This window comes from Canis lupus, chromosome 4, assembly GCF_003254725.2.
Source record: "Canis lupus dingo isolate Sandy chromosome 4, ASM325472v2, whole genome shotgun sequence".
NCBI classification, from domain to species: domain Eukaryota; kingdom Metazoa; phylum Chordata; class Mammalia; order Carnivora; family Canidae; genus Canis; species Canis lupus.
Window position 1 is genome coordinate 53,113,062 of NC_064246.1, and position 18,617 is coordinate 53,131,678.

The 18,617-nt window shown below is 46.7% G+C and overlaps 1 protein-coding gene across 1 annotated transcript in view; it reads left to right on the plus strand.

Moving 5' to 3' along the window:
* Positions 1–18,617, plus strand: part of ADAM19 (ADAM metallopeptidase domain 19) — an 83,797-nt gene that overhangs the window by 31,182 nt on the left and 33,998 nt on the right. Inside the window, exons 4-7 of the mRNA XM_025435441.3 lie at positions 830–908; positions 7,054–7,130; positions 15,922–16,114; positions 16,764–16,829. Of these exons, the coding sequence (XP_025291226.1) occupies positions 830–908; positions 7,054–7,130; positions 15,922–16,114; positions 16,764–16,829 (415 nt within the window). The remainder of the gene's footprint in view (positions 1–829; positions 909–7,053; positions 7,131–15,921; positions 16,115–16,763; positions 16,830–18,617) is intronic.

Consider the following 18,617-nt stretch of genomic DNA (forward strand, 5'->3'; position numbering starts at 1 on the left):
GTTGAAACATCCACTTGGCTCTTTTTTCTTTTAACTTTTTAGAGAAGTTCTAGGAACCTTGTTTGGTGCTGTCTTGCCTTTGGTGAGGGATTCTTAACCTCAGCCTCAAGGGGTCTGTGGCAAGAGAGAAATCAATGTCCAATTTTAGAAGAGAAAAGAAAAAAAAAAAGAATTTATTGTAAGGGTAACACACAGAGCTACCAGGTCTCAGAAAATCTGAACCAGTAGGTCTCAGAAAAGGCAGGCAAAGGTGGCGCCGGGCATCCATGCAGCTGGAACAAAGGAACAGATGAATTGCTCCCATCTGCTTGGTTTTTGTGACGTCATTCCATTGGCTTTAGCCTGGGTCATGGGCCGCCCTTGGACAGGGCCAGGTAGGACACCTTGATTAATAATCTCACCAAAACATGCAACAGGAAAGAGGGTTTCTCTTAAAGAAAAATTGGCATATTGATACTGGAATTTGGTGGATGCAGTGCTAACATTACCAGTGTAGGTACAAAATAGAGTCCATAGACCCTGGGAAATTTTGAATATGTGTTTGCATGTGTATATTCCTAGGACCCAGAAAAAGTTCCGACCACTGCTTTACTTTTGTTTACTTCATCTGGCTGTGTCCAAACTAAGTGATGAGCCCACTGAGTATAAAATTAATCAACTTCCTCCTGCCTTTCTTTTTTGTTCCTTAGGCCCTTATGGTGGCTTATTTCCTTCTGCACAGAGATGCTTGGGTGGTTCTTCCTTGATCATTTAATGACTGGCTTCTGTTTCCAGGATGGAATGGAGGCCATTATCTAAAGAGACAAATGTCTGTGTTTATTCTTTGCAGGCACCTTTTTGCTCCAGCCTACACAGAAACCCATTATACTCCACATGGCAACCCTCAAACCACTATGCTGAAATCTGAGGTAAGTTCAGGTTAACAAGATCTATCAAGCAGCTGGCCAAGCCTGGTCCTACCTCTGGCAAATAAGGAAATGCATGGTGGAGACAGTCCATGAAAGGTTGTTTGCTCTGACCCAAGACCAATGGCGTGAGCAGGAGAAGCCTTATGTGAATTTGTTTCATGAGGGCACTCTCTCCTCTGTGGGTTAAAATGCTCAAACAATATTTTAGGTAATCACATCTGATTAAAATTGGTATAAATCATTACGAAGCATACATTTCCCTTGTTGTATGTTAATTATCCACATATTAACAAAAGTTTAAGTAAAAGAAGTGATTTACTGGTAATTTCGCTGTTTCACTTAATTAGATGTTTAATTGATCCTTTGCCATATGGACATATGAAGTTTTATATTCTTCCTTTTTAATGTGCTTTTAGGTTATGTAGACTTTCTTGTTTTGCTTCCATCTTCATATTAGATATTTTTTCACTCAAAGGTGTTTTTGAGTATGGATATTTGCACAAAGATTTATCATTTTAAAAATGGTCTTTCAGGGGCACCTGGGTGGCTCAGTTGGTTAAGGGTCCAACTCTTGATTGAACTGATAGCTCAGGTCATGATCTCAGGGTCATGAGATAATAGCCCTGTGTTGGGCTCCATGCTCAGCTTTACTTGTCCCTCTCTCTCCTCCTGTTTGTGCGTGCATGTGTGTGTGCACTTACACACACACACACACTCTCTCTCTCTCTCTCACTCTCTCAAGTAAATAAATAAAATCTTTTTTAAAAAGAGTCTTTCAAATGGCTTGTCAGATGGATACATTTTAGTTTGCTTCACCACACCCCACTGGTGGGCATTTAAGGTAGTGAATTGTACCCATTTTATGGTTTGCTAACTTTTCCTGTGGTAGGATCTGTTAGCATTCGTGGGATCAGAGCAGTGGTTCTCAGCTAGGAGTGATTTCGTTTAAATCATTTCTTTTGCTTAAATTGTTATTAACATGTGGGTAACTAGCATGATACAAAAAATATGTTTCATGATGATTTATGTCAATTTTAATCAGATGCGGTTACCCTAAAATATTCTATTTCTTTGTTTGGCCATTTTAGCCAGTGAAGGAAGGGACACTTGGCAGTGTCTGGAGAGAGTTTTGACTGTCACAACTGGGAAGTGGATGCTACTGGCATCTAGTGGGTAGAAGCCAGGGATGCTGCTAAGTGTCCTACAATGCATAAGGCAGCCCCTCCACAGCAGAGAATTACTTGGCCTCAAATGTCAGCAGTGTGCAAGATGAGACATTCTGGAATAGGGTGATCCTTCTCAGACCATGCAGATGAGATGGGGGTGAAGAAGGGCAGGTGGACTCCAGCAGGAGCAGCAGTGGTCTTCTGCCTGTGGGGTGGGACATCATGGGCTTCTGTGGCATGCAGAAGTGGAGTGTTATATAGAGGACAGCAGGAGAGGTCCCTCTGCCTCAGTGCTCCTCTGGCAGCTTCTCATGGAATCTGTGCATCTTTAAACTGTCCCTGCTACAGTGCGGATGTCCAAAAGACAATGACAGCCACTGTCCATCAGTAAAAGCTCAGATTAGTTTTTCAGCTCAGCCTTGAATGGGGAAATGGACACAGGACAGCTCCAGTTTGATAGATCTAAGAGGTCGGGAGCATAGTAATCACGTAGCTGAGGAGCTGTGTTGGATCAATGCTATCTTCTTTACCAAGACCTTTCTGGATAGGGGAGGAGTTGGCAGTGTGGCCAGGACCCATGGCGGGCAAGTTGGCTGTGTCTTCTCATCCCCAGGGAGGCTCTCCAGCTGTGGCTGCATGCCTTCTTACATGCCCCTTGGTCGAAATTTCTTCCATCACGGAGACCTCTGTTCTCTGCCTTCAGGGAGGCAGGGAGGGGGCAGGCATGCCTTGAAAGCCCCAGGACCTCACAAAGCACCATCCTCTGAGTTTGGCTCCTGCACTTCTCTTTGCACAGTCAAGTGTGCCATGAGCTCATACTTCCTACTGTGAAAGCCCCCATGGGTGGCCCCCTCGGGCCGAGAAGCTGAGAAGGAATGCGATGACTTCATGACTGTTCATTTACTTGTTCTTTGTGCTCTCAGAGTTAGCCAGAGATGCTGTAAGGGCCTTTCAAAAACAAAGGAGTGGAAGAGAACGTCCCCTCACCCCCAGAATGCCCCTCCTTCCTAGCTGAAGGTCTTATTGGTATCCTAGCTGAAGCATGGGACAACCCATTATTTTCTTACATCCCCTCCTCTTGGACTCTTACAAAGCCCCCACCCAGCCTCATGGAGCTCCTACTCAGCTTTCTTATCTGGGAGCTGAGGACTTCAAAGAGAAATGAGAATAGAATAAACTATTTGGCTGTGCCTGACCCAGACATCGAGGGCTGCGACCCACGACCAGCCTTGGCCTGGGGTACTGGGAGCTCTGGGAACCTCATCAAACTCATCCACTGGGCCTGGAGGAGTTACAGATTTGGGGTCTGAAGCCAGGGCTGTAGGCTTGGCTTTAACTAGCTATGTGACCTTAACCAACCCTTTTGACCACACTGGTGTTGAGTTTCTTCATCAGAAAATTGGGTATGCTAAGATCTGACTCTCAGAGCTATAGAAGGGTAAGATGAATCACCGATTTTATGGGAATTTATAAACATTTCTCCCAGCACATTTTACTCATGAGGAAATTGAGAGGAGAAGAGACAAAGTAACATGTTTGTGTTCAGATAGCCAGTAAGTGACAAGGCTTAGACGAGAATGAAGTCCCTGTTGGCGCTAGAAGAGAGTAGGGCTGTGGCGAATTAAGTTCTGCACACTTTCCTGGGGCTGCTTCTGCTAGGAGAGGCTGTCGAGTCTAGAGTCAGGCTGCTGTGGTTCAGGTCTCCACCTGGCTGTGTGACGCTGTGAGTGACTTGAAACCTCTCCCACCTTTAATTTCACCTTTTTAAATACGGGAGTAATAATACCTACCTCATAAAGCTGTGAGGTTGTCAGAATTAAAGGAAAAATATCTGCATCAGTTTTTTTATCCAGTAGTAAGGGCTGGGTAGACGTTACCCTTCATTGTTTGTAGCAGAGAAAGGCAGGTATCATTAGCACCCGTGGTGACGTGTGTAAAAGCCCTGGGTCAATTTAAAGCATGTTACTACAGTCCGTTGTTATGCTATGTCAGAGAGCAGTGAGGGAGCACTGTCAGCATCAGTCCAAAGATGGGAAGAGGTACAGGGATTCTTCATGCCCATCCCTGGATTTGGATCGCTGAAACTAGCTGACCTTCATTTCTGAACTTTTTGACTCTCTGCCATTCTGACATCTGCGAACCCCATTTACCCCGTACAGGCCTGGCCCCCTCCTCCACCTGTGAATGATCCTGGGTTGTAGAGTTCATGGCCCCATGGCTGAGTTCTAAGGATCAGTTCAGAACCGGGGTGTTTAATGATGTGTCTCCAAGTCTTGGAATCTGGGAGGAGGGGAGAAACCACATGACATGCTGGCATTCCAAAGTAAATGGGATCCTGGCTGGAAGAAGGGTTTCGCCTGCCTCACTTTCCTTCCTAGGTGGGCACAGCGACTTTCCTCTGTGCTCCTCTGAAGGTCCAGATCTGGCTTGTTTGAAGTTTGATGCAATGAGAGGGGTTGCTGCTTGTCCCTCCTCCTGACTCCCTGAGCTTGAATGGGTGGAGGAGCCGAACCACATTGCTGGTCAGCTGTCCATTGAGAGTGTATGCAGGTCATCACCAGGAGAAAAGGCACCAGTGGTCTGGGGATTGACCCTGAGCTGAGTGATGGCCTGGCCTATATCTAATGATCTGACTGCATGGCACAGCTGCATAGGACACAGAATTGGTATGGAACGACTGGGGATTCAGCCACTTGGTGGGCTTCCAGCTCCCTAGAGGCCACATTCTGCCTTTGACAAGGAGAATTTAATGGCTATATCATGATCACTAAGTTTTATTGCTGGCCACTCTGGGCCAGGTACCCTGCTCTAGGTCCTTGATGCATGTAGTATTCTCACAACCATAGAGACTGAAGACACTGAGGGTCTGAGAGAGGCTGTGGAACTGTTTCCATCACTGGCAGGTGTGGGAGCTTGCATTTAAATCTGGCCTGGCTATGCCAAAATACCTGAATTTGATTATCAGACCATACTCCCACCCAGAGCTGGGTGGGAGGTGGAGCCGGAGAATACAGTCGAATGGGTTTGCTGTCTCCTGAGTCCCCTCCCTGCTGGCTGAGGATTGGGGAACAACTGTGAGCAGCGTGGTCCTAGTGATGGATCACTTGGACTGTTCCATAGGCAGATGTCTGAAAATTCTGATTGGACCCACTTGGGTGTTGAGGGGAAAGACAAAGCTCCCGTGTCTGTAACTGCATGGCTCATACCCTCCTGAACACCTTTGCAAAACCTGACTCTGCCCTGAGGATTATACCATCTGTCTCTTCTGAGCAGCTGATCTCTCTTGAACTATTCAGGAAGAAGTTTATAGTAACGGGTCCCTTGTCATCACCCCTCTGTGTGTCGGGGACAGTCCTGGGCTGTGCCCTCCAGTCTGGTTTGTGCTTCAGTGCTCCCAGTTGCGTCCCAGTTGGCCTCTTAGATGCACTGGCTCCCCTACTTATAAAACACTCTGCTGGTGCCTCCAACTTTTATTTCAAGCCCCACTTCACAGTTTGTAATTAAATCTTTGTATGAGTTTTTAATTAAGATTGGTTCTCACAAGACGCCAAGTCCCAGGAAGGCTGGAGCTGGGTCTGTTCGCTCCTCGTTGTGTCTCCCAGGCCCAGCCGGGAGCCTGGCACGCAGCGGTGCTCGGCGGCTGGTTGTAGTCCCGAGGAGTCCAGCCAGGTCGGGGAGACCAGATGGCCGTGAGACACGCGCCAATGAGCGAACAGGATCAGAACTCCATGGATGCAAGTGCCAAGTCAGGCCTGATCCAGACACGCAGGGACTCGGGGGAGGTGGGGGTGAGGGGCAGCTCTGTTTCCTGGGGCTGCTGTCACAAAGCACCATGAACATGGGGGAGAGGGGGTGTAAAACCGGGTTCCAGAGGCTGGGAGTCCAAAATCAAGGTGTCGGTAGGGCCAGGCTTCCTCCCTAGTCTCCAGGGAAGGATGCTTCCTTGACTCTTTCAGTTTTCAGTGGCACCTGGCAGTCTAGTGCTCCCTGGCTTTTAGCTGCGTCCCCCGAATCTCTGCCGCTATCTGCAGATGGCCTCTTCTCTCTCTCCTCTCCTCTCCTCTCCTCTCCTCTCCTCTCCTCTCCTCTCCTCTCCTCTCCTCTCCTCTCCTCTCCTCTCCTCTCCTCTCCTCTCCTCTCCTCTCCTCTCCTCTCCTCTCCTCTCCTCTCCTCTCCTCTCCTCTCCTCTCCTCTCCTCTCCTCTCCTCTCCTCTCCTCTCCTCTCCTCTCCTCTCCTCTCCTCTCCTCTCCTCTCCTCTCCTCTCCTCTCCTCTCCTCTCCTCTCCTCTCCTCTCCTCTCCTCTCCTCTCCTCTCCTCTCCTCTCCTCTCCTCTCCTCTCCTCTCCTCTCCTCTCCTCTCCTCTCCTCTCCTCTCCTCTCCTCTCCTCTCCTCTCCTCTCCTCTCCTCTCCTCTCCTCTCCTCTCCTCTCCTCTCCTCTCCTCTCCTCTCCTCTCCTCTCCTCTCCTCTCCTCTCCGTATTTTCTAAGGACACCAGTCCAGGATGACTTCATTTTAATTTAATGACATCTGTGAAGACGCGATTCCAAATAAGATCGCATTCTGAGGTTCTGAGAGGACACGCATTTCAACTCTGCAGGGGGTCACAGAGGTCACAGAGGTGACTCTAGCAGGGAGGCAGGCTCTTTAGAAGTCAGCGTTTCCTGGGGCCACGTGTCATGGCAAGAGCTGTGAAATGGTCATGAAGTCCCGGCTCCTTTGACAAGCAGGGAAAGCTTCAGCAAGGCAGACCTTTCTGCTTCTCTGAATCTTGGTTTCTTCATCTGTCCACTGGGGATGGTGACATCTGCTTTGTCCCACCTCCCAGGACTATTAAGAGGATCAAATAAAATGGTGGCTTGGAAAGCTCTTTGCAGACTGTAAGTTAGGATGTATATAATCATCCCTGGACTTCATGGGACATTAACACTGCCATGCTCATCAGTGTCCTTTCATCTGACCACCCTTTTCTCCCTGCTAGGAACACTGCTTTTATCACGGGACGGTGAGGAAGGCAGAACAGTCCAGTGTGGCGCTCAGCACCTGCCGGGGAATGAGGTAAGGGACCCTGACAGTGCTGGGGGGCACCTGGCACTCTCCCCAGGCATGGCATTTTTAGGACAGGCAGGGCTGGCCTTAGGCAGAGACCTTGAGAAGCTGTCCATTGAGAGTGTATTCAAGCCAATTCTAAGAGGGGATGAGCTTGGGAGAGACAAGGGAAATCCTAGAAAAACCATAATTCACTGAAATTGAGCTTTTTCTTGAGGAACTTTGTTTTGTTATGAAAAAATAGGTATGGTAAAACCAGCAGATCAGGAGATGACTGACTGCCATTGAAAAAAATAGTTGGTTGTACTCAAGATCCCAAGAAGAGGGGGCACACCACATAGGGAAGCATAGGGGGCAGTCTGGGGGCAGGTTGTAGGGAGTGAGGGAGTGTGGGCAAGAGTCTTTGCTGTAGTTTCTATGGGAAGAAACAGGCAAGGCAGGGCAAGCAGGCTTAAGATTGTTCAAGTTGAATAATTCAGTGGGATCTGGGGCATATGAGCTGTTTTTGGTCATCTAGCACCTTACCCTGGGGTGACCAGGGCAGGAAGACTGGCCAAGAGGGTGAGAGCCTGCATTTGAAAGTTGTTTGCCATCCCTAAGAATTGGCAATTCCTGAGAAGGGCAAGGCCTTGGCTGTCAAAGCATCAGAATATAGGAAATACAAGACATGGTTTATACCCTTGAAATGAGCGTGAGCGCTTATTCTCACTTCTCCTTTGCTCTTCTCTGGTAGAAGTACTTGGTGGGCAGTTAGTGAAAAGAGGAGAAAGGAAGAGAAAGGAGAAGCAAGATAATTTTCAGGAAGGTCCAACTAGGTGGCACAATGGAAAGAAAGTGGCTCTTTGTTCTCTGAACCAAACTCCCTGAGTTTGAGCCAGTAGCAGTTGACCAGCTGGGTGACCTTGGGCCTCAGTAGTCTCATGTGGAACATGTGAATAAGAAGTAAATAAAGATCCCTAGTATCATGAGGATTGGATGTGTTAATAGATCTTTAATGTTTAGAGCTGGCTGGCCTATAGTAGCACTCAACAACCTCCCAGCGCCTTGCTTCCTAGGTGTGGCCAGCGGAAGGACAGCATCAGCATCACCTGAGAGGTTGTTCAAAATGCAGTTTCTCAGGTCTCATCTAGAATGACTGGATCATAATCTGCGTTCTACCAAGATCCCTGGGGTTTCCTATGCACTTTAGTTTGTACCTGAGAATACCTGTTTCTTAAGGATATGCATCTGATCTCAAATATCTGTTTCTCTCCTCCAGCCATGCTAGTGCTTTGCATGTAGTAGGATCTCTACATGTATGTTGAAGTCATAAATTTCATTTAATTAGACTCTTCCCACTCTCTCTTTCTTTGAAAAAGAGATGATGATCTGAAAAACCTGCATTCTCATTACTAATATTAATTGCTGGGTATTAATTGCCTATACTATGTGGCACCTACACCCAGTGTGTTGATGAAATGGCCATACAGTATGGGAAAACAAAAGGACCAAAAGGCTATGATTTGTAGCATCTGCTGGTAAGAATACTCACCATGACCAATTTAAAGCTGTCAACATGACGTTACTGAAGGCAGAATTGGGAGGTATGCACGTGACAGGCTCCCACGAGTCAGTAGGAAGTGTCTCCATTGTGTACCCTTCCTCTCTGTTGGTCAATTGATTCCATGACTCTTTTTTTCCTTCAGCAAATCAATATGGGGTGCCTCCTTTGTGCCCATGCCCTACAAAGGTTGAGAAAAGATGGGCATTGAAAAGTAATTTTCTGAGCCCTTGGTTTCCTCTTCTGTAGAACGGGCATTGATGATAGATAGGCACAGTAGAGAATGTTAAGTGCTGTGTTAACTACTGCATTTTACAGACACACGGGATTATGATCATTTTATAACAATGAAGCCACACTAAACTTAACCCAGGCCCACATGTAAGTGGAAGGTCCCTCCTGCTGCAAATCGCATGTGTTTGTTTATAAACTAGGCCATGTTTCCTCTGTAAGGCTTTATGTGCATCTGCCGGAGGGAATTAGGCAGGAAACAAGCTTTGGCTGGGAGACCGTGACAGTGGCTCCAAATCCCTGGCTCAGATGACCTGGTTGAACCAAGCCAATTGGTCTCCCTGTGGTGTTTACAGGCTGAGCCACCACCACCTGCAGTCTGCAAGTAAACAATGTCTATCCCAAGAAGGAAGAAATGAACAGGCAGGTGCGGCTTGCTTCTCTCTGCCTCTTCCCCTGTGTCCGTGGTCTGGAGCAGTGGGAACTTGGCTTGGCCTCTCACAAATCATTCCCACAGCCGAGTTGACAGGGGGAAACCGGGTGAGCCGTCCACATGTTTCTGTTTTGCATGCTTCCTTCTGGTGTAGTCCCCCCGTCTTACTTTCCCAGCCTTCTCACTATACCCCTTAAGAACTTAAGGGTATCTGTGGGCCCGACTGGTTTAAGAACCAGAGCCGTATGCCAGATGTCTCATTCGGACCCCAGAGGAGGAGCAGCTACAGCAGCAGCAGACTGCAAACCTGTGTGACTCTCAAGTGCCTCCCCAAGGCTCATAAAGCCATGGCCCCATCCAAGAATCTCCATAGTGATTGTGCTTCTCTCCTGGGAACATGTTCCTTGTGACTGGAGAAAACAGGTAGGGTTTATACCAAATGGAAGCTTCAGGCTGTTAATACAAATAGAAGAGTTCCTCTGAGTTTCCAGTTTGTTCCTGGGCCCCCTCTTCTCTCCAAAGCAGTATGTGGGTGACTTTAATTGAAGTAGTAATACATGATCATAATAAAAATGAATTCAAACAGTATAAAAGAGAGGGTACAGTGAAAGATAGGTTTCTTTCTCATCCAGGATTTCCAGATTCCCCCCCACCCCACCAGAGGCAGCCATTGTTACCAGTTTCTTGTTTATTCTTTTAGAAATATTTCTTGTGAAAGGAGAATGTTGATAGGTAATATAGTGTTTTATAACTGTATTTGGGCTGATACCAGTCAGAATTGCACGGCATCAATGGATACTTATAAAATACACCAGTAAAAAGATGTGGCAAATCATTTCACTGTGGATGTTGTGCGCCAAGGCCCTTCATGCCTGTCTGATCAACAACTCATCCTCTAAATGTCTGCCTGACTTCTTGCATGCTACAAATGCTTTGCAAAGTAACACAAATTATCAATGTAAGAAGGAAAGGTTATTTGTGAAGGAATCTAGACAGTACTGGAATGAAGTGAACCCTAAGTGAACATGTGGGTCCTAGCACACCCTGTGTGTATATATGTGTGTGTCTGTGTGCTTAACTCGCTCTTTGCCAGCAAGAGAGGTACTGATTGCAGTAAAACGTTATTTTTACCTCATTGGTAAGTTGTTTATTTTTAAAGAAAATGCTTATTGAAAATTATTATTGCATAACTAGTGTGTTAAACGTTCAAATAGTCCACAAGTGTCAAGTTAAAAGAAATGAAAGTTCCTTAACCCTTCCCACCATTCCAACCAATTGCATTCCCCATCTATAATCACGGTTGGAGAATACATAACTGAAAGACATAACTGTGTGTATACAGGGTGTTTCTTAATCCAAATAAGATTATCCTATACATAACATTCTGTAATTTTTTTTCTAAATGAACATTATGTCTTAGGCACATATAAATCTATCTCATTCTTTGAATGGCTGCAGAGTATCTTATGTACGTATGTCTGGCAAGTTTAATTACACAGGAAGTCTTTCCAGGATATACAATAAATTATCTTATAGCAGCTCTGTCCTCAAAACTCTGAGGCCCACCCTTACTGTGGTTATACTTTACTCCAGGTCCCAGGACTCATATCTGTGAGAGAGGGCTGGAAAGAGAACATGAGGTTGAAAATGAATGCAAGAGAACGTGTAAGAATGTGTGCATGATGGCCTGGAGGGCACTCAGAATTTAGAACCAAGGGACCTAAGTCTGAGACCTCACTCCACACCTCCCAGCTGTGTGGTCTTTGAACTACGCCTTCCTCAAATCATTTTCTCCTTGTCTTTGCCTTTGGCTAGACTGGCATCTCCTGTGGGCTTTTTTTTTTCTTTTCCTGTGGGCCTTATTCAGTTTTACAGATGGTGTTCATGGTGCAAGGACTGTGAGTGGGCGGTGGGGGTGGGGGCTGGTGTCAGGGCCCCACTGGGGAGTAAGGAGCCAGTTCACCAGAAGACTGGGATCTGCTCCCAGCTGTAACAGTAACTCACTGGGTGACCTTGCGAGTTCCTTTTTCTCTGGGCTTTGGTTCCTCTCATCTGAAAAATAAAGTAGATCAGATCACTCGAAGGACTATTCAGTGTTGGAAGTTCTGTGCTGCAGAGAGTGCACGGTCTCAGGGAGGTGGGCACCTGGGGCAGAAGGAGGTGGCTCATATACCCGCAGCAGTCCATCCCCGTCTGCTGTTTTGCCAGGGAGGGGCATGGCCTTCCCCTTTGAATACCTGGCCTTCCTTCTGAAGAACGTATAATAAACACTGCCTCTGTGTCAGGCACAGAATAAGCCCTCGCAGGGCGGTACCGCTAAGTCATGACAGGTGTAGATTCTAGAGCCAAACCATTCTTGGTGTTTTTACACCTAGTTCTGTAGTGTTGGTTTTCTTGCCTATACAGTGGGAACAGCTGTGACCTCATTGGTGGATTTATAGTAGGTGATGAGTGTGGTCCTTAAAAGAGGGAACTCTTTCCAATCGTGTTGCATCCCCAGTGCCTAAAACAGTTCTTGGCACATAGTAGTTTCCATATATATGGGTTGAATGACTACTGAATGGCTCCCTTACTTCAGTCAGTTATCATAGCCACAGTGCGAGCTGGCCAGCATTATTGACTTGGCACAATGCTAGGAGACGCAAAGCCAGAATTCAGGCCCAGCTGTGTCTCCCTCCCCAGCTTACCCTCCCCACTTGTGCCTTGCCACCCCATCCCTTAGGGAGCTGGTCACCTCTGCACCTCCTTCCTTCTGTGATGCCTTTCATGTTCCCAGTACCTCCTTCTCATTGGATGCAGATTGGGGTGGGGATGGGGAGCAGTGAGGGGAGGGAAGGAAGGGTAACAGGGTGTTTACCTCTTAGGGCAGCCCCAGATGTAGGGACGTGGGATGTGTCCCCGTAGGTTTAGCTCTGAACGGACACATTCCTAGGAAGTACTTCTTGCCTCGGTCCTTCAAGGGTGCATTTGGCTAAGTCCCATGGTCATTCAGGAGTTAAACATGAAAAAAAAAAAAAAAAAAGGAGTTAAACATGAATCATCTGCTCCTCCCTGCCTGTCCTGCCCTGCCCTGCCAGGGTTCCTCTGTATAATTTCATTTATATCAGACTCTTAACAATGAGCAATAGGATGGAGAATGGAATAGAAAATAGCGTGGGAGGTTCCAGCCACCCAGCCTCCTGGACTCCCCTCCCGTGCCCCCTGGCTAAGCTCTGCCAGTGCTTACATTTAGCAAATTAGATCAACTGAGGCTCCTGGGAAGATAAATGACCCGTGGGTGCTCAGGGGAGAGCAGCTAGCAGGATTTGGGGGTGGAGATAGGGAAGCCTTTGAGAATTAGATTCTAAGAAATCTATCCCCCTCTCCCCGACTGTTGTTGTCTAAAGCTGGTGCTCACTGTAAAGTGCTGGGGCTTGTGCCAGCTTCTTCTCCAAGCCAGGTAGTCTGGGAGGATGGCCACGGTGCCATGGGGCAGATTACCAAGGACCACAGTAGGGGGACGGGCGGGAAGCAGCCATGAGTCCTATTGCCAGAAGGACCTTCAGTGTCCTCCTGAGCCTGTGCTTCTCGAAGTAGAATCTTCCCACTCTCTGAAGCAGAATTGTCTGGGGCTTTGTGAAAAGACAGGCTCCTGCCACCACGCCTGGGCTCCAGGCCAAACTTCCTGAGTATTACTGTGCAGGGAATTACCGCAGGACTGTTTACAGCGCAGATGCTCCAGCCTACGATTTCTGAGTCTCCTACATTTGTATTTTTAATATGCTCCATAGAATATTCTGATAGGTAGCTCTGGGAGTTTGACCCATCAGTTTGGAACTCACTGATGGACAGCCCAGAGTGTGGACCTCAAACCTTGGGCTCCAGATACCCAGTAGACTTTGTTATTTAATCTCTCCAGGGCCCAGTTTCCTCATCTATGAAGTGGGACTTCTGATGGTGCCTAGTAACACTGATGAAAAAAGAATGACGATTGTAAGCACAGTGCCTGGCCTGCGGTTAACTCTCAAAAAAATGGCATCCAACAATGAAAAGTAGGCTAACAGCCTCCTTCGTCTTATCTCCCAGCAGACTGATATCTTACTTAGGACAGGCCAATCCCACCGCCGGGGAGAGGGACTGGTGCCTGTCACTTGTAACCATCTGTAGATGGGGGCTATCTTTCTGACCCACTCTCCAGGGCTGTTGTGACAGAAGCAGTGTGAGATCATGGTTAAGGCTGTGGGATCTGGAACCAGACTGCTTGGGTTCTTGCTACCTGTGTGACTTTGGGTCAGTTTATTAACCTCACCTCACTTTAGTATTCTTATTTGTACAATGGGGATAATGTTTCTAAGGATCAGAAATGTTGGTGTGAAGAAGAAAATACTCAGCATAGTGGCTGGACCATAGCAAAGCTTCTGTATAGCCACCATGATTCCTATTGTTCACCATGTACCAAGCTTTGGCTTTATCTCTGTTCTGTTTGACCCAGAAGCTTATTCAAGGGAAGCCTGGAACTTTCCACTCACTGGGTGTTATCTTCACAGCCACAACCTGATGGGCACAAAACCATCCTCTGACTTGCTGTCAAGCCCTCTGTTTCCAATGTTTGGAGCCATTGGGGGAAACTGAGGTCATGGGAGGGGCCTTGGTCAGGCGAGATGAGAAGAAAGCTTGGGAACAGGATGCCCACAGTGGCTCTCCCCTCTGCCCTTTCCTGTCTGGACTCGAGAGCGGATGTGACCTTTGCTCTTAGCCCCACTCCCACCCTCAGCTGTTCAGGGGAGCACCTTGGGTGTCCGGCTGAGGGGCTGGTCCCAGATTGCTGCATCAGCCTGGGTGAGGCAACCGGGAAGTCGTCAGGCTCCCTGGCACCAGAGTGAGGTCAGCCAGGGATGGATTCCAGGAAGGCTGCTGCTGATCACAAACTGGCGCTATCTCTCCCACAAGCATCACAGGCTCTTCCCAAAGGGCAGAGCCTGGGTGGGGATTTGAGGGAGGAGGGGTGGAGGTGGAAGCTGGGACAGCCAGACAGAGGTCTTGCCGGTTTGGAGTGACAAAGCCTGACTTGGAGATACTTTAGCTTTTGAACTCTCTGGACAGATGGGGGCCTCAGGTTTGGGATCCCATGACATGCTGCTGGTGCCCTCGGACTCGTTACTGGGCTTCTTCCTCCCCCAGAGCCCTGACTCAGTGCATTCCCTTGCTATAGTATTCATCTTACTGTATCAAGGATGGCAGATACCTGCTACATGGGCCTGTACTCACCAGGGATTATTTGCGATCGTGATCGATAACAGGTCATAGCACTCTTTCTCTCAGAAGCTGCATTGATGGAGTGCTCCCAGGCAGCTGTATCCAGTCCATCCGTGTTGGGGGCGATGAATTCTTTTTGCTGTCTCTGTTATATACTCTAGTGATTTATTCCCAGGTTCAGAGTGTAAGCTTCAGAGGGGCAGGCCCTTTGTCTATCCTGTTCACTTCTCCATGCTCATCAACTAGTTCTTCTATGTGCATGGCACATAGAAGGAGCTCAGGAAATACTTATAGAATGAATGATCATCCTCCAATGAAGCTGTGACTTACTTGAGGACAGGGATTATGTCTAGATCACATCTAGTACAGATTAAGAGTTCAGTGGGTGAAAGAATGTAATGAATGAACACATGTCCTTATTCTGAGTTCAGTGCTTGTATCTATAACTGGGAGCCAAGAGTAGTCACATGTTCTTGGCTTCACTAAAAGACGGCCTCCTTGAGACTATTAGGAGTGCCATCGGTGATGCCTCTGGCTTTGGTTTCTGTACACAAAAATATTTTCATTTAATCATCTGGAATCCTTTTTTTTTTTAATTTTTATTTATTTATGATAGTCACACAGAGAGAGAGAGAGAGAGAGAGGCAGAGACACAGGCAGAGGGAGAAGCAGGCTCCATGCACCGAGAGCCCGACATGGGATTCAATCCCGGGTCTCCAGGATCATGCCCTGGGCCAAAGGCAGGCGCTAAACCGCTGCGCCACCCAGGGATCCCTCATCTGGAATCCTGTTAAATTAGTAAATTATCATTTGCATTTACACAGGGGAAACTGAGGCTTGGAGTGATTTTTTTTTTTTTTTTAAGAAGTGCATTGAAGACCATTTGACAGCTTACTGTTGGAGTGAGGACCAAAACGTGGGTTTCCTCACCCCCAGGCCAGTGTTTATTTTCCAGTTTACAGACCATCTTTTTCTGAACCTATAAGTTGCAACTTTTGATTTGTCACATGCGGTGCTTGAGTTTGGGAGGCTTTTTGGAATCCTGGTCTTACCATCCTTTATATTATTAACTGCCCCTGGTGGGCCTTTTTAGAAGCTTTGAGCTTCTTAATTAATAAGCTTTTAGTATCTGAAATTATGTACCACCTTTCATATACACATGCATATTTCTCTGCAGGGAAAGTCTGAGTTTGCATCAGAATCTCACCAAAAGAGACCCCATACTATACATGACCCCATAGTAAAGAAACAGTGATCAAAACCAACCATGTCATTTTGCATATGGAGAAACCGAGGCCTGAGCAAGAGACTTTTCCAGGACTATAGTCTTTGACCAGAGATTCTGTTTCTCCCATTGACAGAGGACTGATTACGGTGAGCAGTAACCTCAGCTACATCATCGAGCCCCTCCCCGACAGCGAGGGCCACCACCTTATTTACAGATCTGAACATCTCAAGCTGCCCCTGGGGAACTGTGGGTTCAAGTACTCCAAGTCCATCACTGGGGACAGGGTCCTTCCTTCTATGAACCAGACCAAGAAACGACCTCGCAGGGTGAGTCTCAGTGCAAGAGCCAACCTGGTGGTATGCTTGTCCCCTCGGATGTCCTTACTTTGGATCCAGGAGTATTCCTAAATTAAAGGAGATGGACAGGAGGGAGGAAATAGCCTTTCTTTTTAATTCTAAGTTCTTATCTTTTTCACTGCTATGTGAGATACCCTTGTATTGGATGGAATAATTGCCTTTGGGAAAAACTTTTGGGAAAAAACACTATGACATTTATAAAACTCTGAGATGCTAATTTCAGAAACTTTAAAATGTGAGAGAAAAAAAACCATGCCTTCCCTTTTGGAATAGCCACTTAACCATATGCACAAAACGCATGTATTTATGTATACTGAAAATAGAGGTATGTGGTTTAAATGCTTTTTGGGAACTTGATTGTCAGCGTGTTCCCTCACAGTATGTTGGCCTGTGAACTAGCCACCCCAGCTTATTGTTTTTTGAGTATAAAGGACTTGACTCATAGTCCCCGAGCAGCCCCATCGATGACCAAGATGACGGGCTGAAGGTGTAGTGAGGGTAATGGTAACTATAGCCAGCATGGTCTCTAATGCCAAGTGTAAAGTCAGTAAGGAGGGCCATTATTAACTAGCATGCCCACCATTTCTACAGCTCTGATCTGCTTATATCTCTTTCTTAGATGAAAAGGGAAGATTTACACTCCATGAAGTATGTGGAGCTTTACCTCGTGGCTGATTATGCAGAGGTAAGGGGGAGCCAATGGGTTTTAGTGGAAAAGCTACTCTCTTGATAGCTGCCATTCCAGGCTTCCAGCCACTTTGGGTGAAATGCTGAAACATTCAACTTTCTCCAGTTGATCATGTGATTTTGGCCTTAAATCTGACCAAGGGCTCTTTTGGCTATTTTTTAAATAGTTGAGGGAAAAAAAAAAAAAAAAAAAAAACGAGAAAAATCTCTTCTGGCTCAATACATTAATCAGATAGAAAATCAGGGCAACTAGTGTTATTTGGATTAACATTTCTTAAACTGAGTCTGAGACCTTTTAGTTAGGGTGTATATTCTTAGGGAGTCCATAAATTCTCTATAGAAATTTCAAAAAAAATTTTTTGCAAAGATAATAAGTATATTCTCAGTCATCTGATTGAATATACAATTTTTGTTCCCATGGGTGGATCCATTTTATAATCATGTGGGTGCCAAATGAGAACCAAATGGTCCTCAAAGTATCAGCAGCACCCAGGAACTTGTGAAATGCAAATTCTTGAACCCCATCCCAGATCTGCTAAATCCTAATCTGTGCAGCTGAGGTCCCGGAATCCATGTTTTAACAAGCCCTCTGGGTGATTCTGGACACAAGCAAGTTTGAGAACTACTGACCTAAGGAATAGCTTTTTGCCCTTTAATTCTATATTTCTCAAATCAGGTGAGGTTCTCACTGACTGGCCTTGGCTTCTGAGATTTGATGAACTCTCATCCCTCTCAGTCTTTCATTTCATTTGTTCATCAACAGTATCTTGATTTTCTCTTATGTGTCAAGCACAGTACTTGGCCCCAGGAGATTAAGATAGACCTGCCCCTGACACCAAAGTTTATAAAAGTGGCACAAAAACTCAAGTGTGGTGACTGCCAAGATCGATCTCTATAGAGAATTAGAGCAAAGGTCATGAAAGATCTGACATGGCTTTAGGAATTGGGGAAAGCTCCAAGCTGATGATGTTGAAGTTGACACCCAAAGAATGGGATCAGGCTCCAGAGCCCATATTTGCCTAAACTAGCCGTATTTCACGTCCAGTTCTCACTTCATATAGTGACCTAATCACAACTAAGCACATCTGGGCAGGGAAAGTCACGATGAGCTGAACACTCGTCGTGTTCTAACGCTGCCACCTCACCTGGGGTCCCCTAGGACGGAACTCGTCAGAGCTCCACCTGTCTCATGCCCCATCCAGATGATGCAGCTCTTTCCAGGGAGCTTTACCTCCCCAAGGTGGCCTTACCTAGTCCACGGTCCCAAAACACAGATCGTGGAGCAGTGCAGGGCATGGAAAGAACACTAGGCTTCGTGCTGGAAGAGCTGCCTTTGAGAGCGTTAGTATGCAGGAGCACGTGGCCTTGAGCTACCTTAAAGGACAAGGAGTCCTTAACTGGGCAGAAAAGTGGAGGTGAAGGGCATTTCAGGCCAAGGGAGCATCATGTTCTGCTTTGAGAAGAATTTAGCTTTGTAACTGATGTAGGTATTGGTTTCTCCAGCAACCTTTCCATTTTTTTTTTCTTCTTTTGTTTTCCTTTCCAAAGACTGGTGTGCCTGTAGGATGGGGGAGTGGTGTGGGGAGCAAAATCTAAAGCTGATTTAAAAGCCGAGGTTCCCATGGTCATGGGGAGAGGTAACGACACTGGCCCCTGCCCGGCAGGACTGCTTTGTGGTGAGAGGGCTGCTGGAAAAAAGGCTGAGTTCCTCTGACTCCAGGACATTTTTCCATTTGAGCTTTTGTTAGATGATCTAAGATCATCTCATACAGTGGTCTTGAAACTT